The sequence below is a fragment of the Otolemur garnettii genome, unplaced genomic scaffold, assembly GCF_000181295.1.
Source record: "Otolemur garnettii isolate 467f Iridium unplaced genomic scaffold, OtoGar3 scaffold00080, whole genome shotgun sequence".
NCBI classification, from domain to species: domain Eukaryota; kingdom Metazoa; phylum Chordata; class Mammalia; order Primates; family Galagidae; genus Otolemur; species Otolemur garnettii.
The window spans coordinates 4,096,208-4,101,397 of NW_003852475.1; the positions used below are offsets into that span (position 1 = coordinate 4,096,208).

Below are 5,190 nucleotides of genomic sequence, written 5' to 3' on the forward strand. Positions count from 1 at the left end.
AGGTTGCACAATGAGCTATGATGACATCACTATACTCCAGCAGGGGTGACAGATCAACACTCTGTCTCAAAAAAAAAAAAAAAAAAAAAAAATTGGTCATGGGTTGGCAATGGCTAAAAGTGGGTGATGAGTACATGGGGGCTCATTAGGCTAGCATCCACACTTTTGTGTATATTTGAAATTTTCCGTAATTAAGTTTATTTCTTACTTTTTATTTATTTTTAAATTTCAGATTAATATAAGGGTATATACAAGTAGATTACATTATTTACAATTGTTAGAAAAAGTCCAAGTTGTATTTGAGTCTCTCACCCAGGAGGTGAGCCATATACCCCCCCTACACTATACCTGTTAGGTGGGGGCTTACTGAGCCCTTGCCCCTCTTTCCCCTCTTATTGAATTTAATTATGTCTTTCCTCTTGTTTGGGCCTGTGGTAGTTTATCTACTAGTTTCAAATTAGTATTGAGTACATAGGATGCTTGGTTTTCCATACTTGAGATACCTTACTAAGGAGAATGATTTTTAACTCATATCCAGGTAAATACAAAAGATGTAAAAACGTGGAAATAAGCCAAGTGCCCATCAACCCATGAATGGATTAATAAACTGTGGTATATAGATATGATGGAATACTATTCAGCCATAAAAAGACAGAGACTTTACATATTATGTAGTATTTACTCAGTAAATGATTTTTAAATAGCTTTGCTTTGGACATCAACTCCCCTTCATGCCTATCAATGGTAGTACAAAAATATGGCCATCAACATCTTAAATTCACTTGTGCATTATTCTTATACAAGAGAAGTATTTTTCCCATTTTTTAAATTTGTGCATATATAAAATACAAGTGCAACTGATATACTGTATTGTGGTAAATCAGGGCCTTTCAGTGCATATATCACTGAAACACTGCACATTGTATTCACCAAGCAATCTCTCCCACACCCTCTGAGAGAGAAATACTAAGAATAAACATGAGAGGAACATGACATAAGCCAGAAAATTCAATATATAAGCAACAGAGGTCATAGAAACTTAAAATTCATATATGAGTTAGAAAAAATAGAAAGTATATAGAAAGTTTTTATTTTCAAATTGATACCTTAAAGTCTATTGGAAAAGTCTGGCAGTAATGGTATCTCACTCTAATTTTTCAGGAGAGATGTGATTAACTCCAAAGGTCTGAATTCAGTGGTCTCGTTATAAAAATCAAAGTAGAAATTCCAAACTTCTGTATTACATAGAGAAGCTATCAATATCTAAAATAAATGGGTTTCAAAACTTTCTTCAATTATAAATGTGAAAAGAAAATGAGAAAAGCTATGTTCCTTCACTGTAGTCCTAAAGTATAAAGTTTTGTTAAGAAACATGAGTAGTTGTTCCATGGACTATTTGAATAAAAGTTGCTTAAAAAATGGATCGGCGCCTGTGGCTCAAGTGGCTAAGGTGCCAGCCACATACACCTAAGGTGGCGAGTTTGAATCCAGCCCGGGCCCGCCAAAACAACAATAACAGGAGCAACCAAAAAAAAAAAAAAAAAAATAGCCAGGCGTTGTGGCGGGTGCCTGTGGTCCCAGCTACTTGGGAGGCTGAGGCAGGAGACTTGCTTGAGCCCAGGAGTTGGAGGTTGCAGTGAGCTGTGATGCCACAGCACTCTACCTAGGGGGATAGTTTGAGGCTCTGTCTCAAAAAAAAAAGTTGCTTAAAATAAACTGTGTCAAAATGTTTCAGAGGACGAAAGATAAAAGAGAAAAGGGTATCCTGCAATTAAAATAGTGGTATTAAAATAAAAATTATAAATGTTCCTTCATCAATTATTAAACTTCTAGACAAATCTATTATACACTACCTAATAATTCAAAAATAATCACAAGTATGGAGAAAGGAAAAAAGACTCTCTTCATATACTTAACTTGCTTTCTATTTTCTTTTCCTATTTTCTCCATGTTAGACATCCTCACAAGTACAAAACTTCCAATGACCTTTAAGGGAAAAACTATTTGCAAATTTAGAGGGTGTACCTAACATGGATATTTTACATAATTCGAGTTTTGAAAATCTAGATCAGTGGTTCTCAACCTGTGAGTCATGACCCCTTTGTCACGAAAATACATCGTGGCATTAGAAGGTTGAGAACCACTGATCTAGATCAAGTTTACTATTTCTATAAATGTTGTTAATTCACCAGTCCCTTCAGTCTAATTCCTAATCTTTACTAAGTACTCAATATAAATACAAATGGTTTATAAATTAACCTTATTTGACACAGATTTAGCCTCAATCAGTTCTGATGGTGACCAGAAACTTCCATGTTTCAGACTAATTCTTGTCCATTTCTCTGTTCAAAATAAACAAGACCTTATCTTTAGGTCTTGCTTATTCATTAAAAAGTTACTATGCCTAGATGAGGGTTTAGTAAAACATCTGACCTCAACCCACTAATTTAGCTGCAAACAGGTGACTTAGGTGAAGAAGCTGTCATACTAATCTTACAGGATTTTCAATTACAGATTTAGTAAGAATTAGAAATAAGTAGACTGAAGGAAGTCTTTACTATTTCCACTTAACAGTTGAGGAAACTGAGGTAACGGAGTTAAATAACCTACACAAAAAGGTAAGTAGTAGAGCTAGGATTTGAACTCAGGCTAATTGGATGTAACTAAATCCAACTTCTTAACTACCACCTCTAAAACAAACTGCTATAAACATAACACATGCTCTTATTTCTTTAAACATTCAGGATTTCAGCATAAAAAAGCAAATCTAGTTGAACTGTTGACAACCTGGTAACTTCACCAAAAAGGCTAACTAGTTGAGGCCCCCTGATTTGGATCTAGATGCAGTATTTTGAGTGTAGATTTTTCTAACCAATGAAATCCACACCTGTATATATTTGTATATCTAAATGAAATAGAAACTTTACTCACGTTTCAATATAGTGGCCAGCACCATAATCACTGTGCTATAGGCACTGAGCCAATGTAAGAATTTTTTTTTTTTGGTGGCCTGTAATAATTTTTTTTAAAAACGGGGCTCGGCGCCTGTGGCTCAAGTGGCTAAGGTGCCAGCCACATATACCTAAGGTGGCAGGTTCGAATCCAGCCCAGGCCTGCCAAACAACAATGATGGCTGCAACCAAAAAAAATAGCCAGGCGTTGTGGCAGGCGCCTGTGGTCCCAGCAACTTGGGAGGCAGAGGCAGGAGACTCGCTTGAGCCCAGGAGTTGGAGGTTGCTGTGAGCTATGCCATGGCACTCTACCCAGGGGGATAGCTTGAGGCTCTATCTCAAAAAAAAAAAAAAAAAAAAAAAAAAAAAAAAAAAAGAAAGAAAGAATCTAAACAGACTGGGGTGGTGCCTGTGGCTCAAAAGGGTAGGGTGTTGGCCCCATATGCCAGAGGTGATGGGTTCAAACCCAGCCCTGGCCAAAAAAAAAAAAAGAATCCAAATGGATGTGAAATTAAGTCCATCTAGGGATATAAAATATTTTTTTACCTTTCTTGAAGTCCTTTGAATATGTGTACCAAGGTATCAGCAATTTCTTCTATAACTTCATGGTAATGGTAATTAAAAGCCATTTCAATATCCAAACCAACAAATTCAGTTAGATGTCTGTGGGTATTAGAGTCTTCAGCTCTGAATACTGTAAAGTTAATAAAGAAACAAACTGAAAATAGTGTTTAAATTTTGGGTAAATTGGACTTTAAACAGAAAATTCCACTGAGTAGGACTCTAATGGTTATCAATTTTGTGTCACTAAAGGTAGAAGGACCTTTGATAAGCCATCTGCTTCAGCATTTCTTGCATGGTAAGTTCATTATAATTTACTAAAAGTCACACAGTAAATTAATAAATGAGGCTCACCCCAAGGGAATGCAAGATTCTGAGATGCCTCCTCAATAATTAAAAATAAGATTCAATTATGACCAATATAGCAAGTTTTTCTCAGTTTTATTAAAACTTGACTCAAGCTAAATGAAGCTCTATACAAATGAAGTAACATTTCTTGCTATTCTTGTTATTACCTCAATCCAGCTCTTAATATCACTCAATGCATTTCCTTCCTTTCTAGTCTTCCTGACTCTAGCTCAGCTCATCTTTCATATCACTGCCAAATTAATATTCCTGTAATGCATTTTTGCTCAGTAACTTACAACGGCTCCCAAATGACTACTATAGCAAAACACAGAATGACAAAAAGTCTAAAACGTTTATGCCTTCATAATTTAATGCTAACCTTTATTTTCCATTTCTTTTTCTTTCTTTCTTCTTTTTTTTAGGATACATTAAAATTTGGTTTAATATTTCTTTGGGGAAAAAAATATCAGACTTTTAGTGAATGAGCAAGAAACATTTTTACAGTAGCAGTGGGCTATCATTTTTAACTACCATGCCATGAATTCACAGGGAAGTGGTTCCAGTAGCTCAGGGAGGTACCTTGCCATTGAATGTGACAAAACATCGATGGACTTTTGAATTCATGGCAAATAGGTTCTAGCACCTTGTATCACTGTTACATGGGGTCTACTGGATCCTGTGTGCTATGCTGTACACCTGTTATACCATGAGCTTATGGGGAATAAATGGGTTCTTGCACCTAAAAACATGGGTCCACTGGTACTCCTGTGTTCTATGTTATATACTTATTATGCCATGACTTCATAGGGAATGGGTTCCAGGACCTCAGGCTCCTTTCCGTTGGTTCTCACAAAGTGGGCTTGTCTGGGTGGAGCAAGCTGGCGCTTCAGTTGAACCAGGTACCTTTCTCTTTGGCTACCTTCTTTTTCTCATCATTTTCCTTCACGAGTTTCAGGAAGCTATCTCGGCTCTTAGAGCACTTAATATGCTCAATACGAACATTAATCCTCCTGGCAAGAATCTTGCCCTTAACTTGTTTGTTTACAACAATGCCAACAGCATACTGGGTAACATTTTAGACTCTTCCAGTTTTGCCATGGTAACATTTGTGTGGCATGCCTTTTTGAACAGTACCCATTCCTTTGATGTCTACAATATCACTTTCTTGTAGATTCGCATATATGTGGCCAAAGAAACAACTCCATGTTTTCTAAAAGGCCTAGAGAACATGTATTGGGTGCCTCTCCTTTTTCCCTTTGTGTTTGTCATTTTGGTGAATTACTGAAAGATGGCATCTCCGGCCGAAAGGCTAGATCCCATTTCTTTTTTT

General features: G+C 36.5%; 1 protein-coding gene across 2 annotated transcripts in view; it reads right to left on the minus strand.

Annotated features, from left to right (window-relative positions):
* Positions 1–5,190, minus strand: part of DARS (aspartyl-tRNA synthetase) — a 97,513-nt gene that overhangs the window by 28,371 nt on the left and 63,952 nt on the right. For both annotated transcript variants that reach the window (XM_003794382.3, XM_023515855.1), the window contains exon 10: positions 3,498–3,645. In XM_003794382.3, the coding sequence (XP_003794430.1) occupies positions 3,498–3,645 (148 nt within the window). The remainder of the gene's footprint in view (positions 1–3,497; positions 3,646–5,190) is intronic.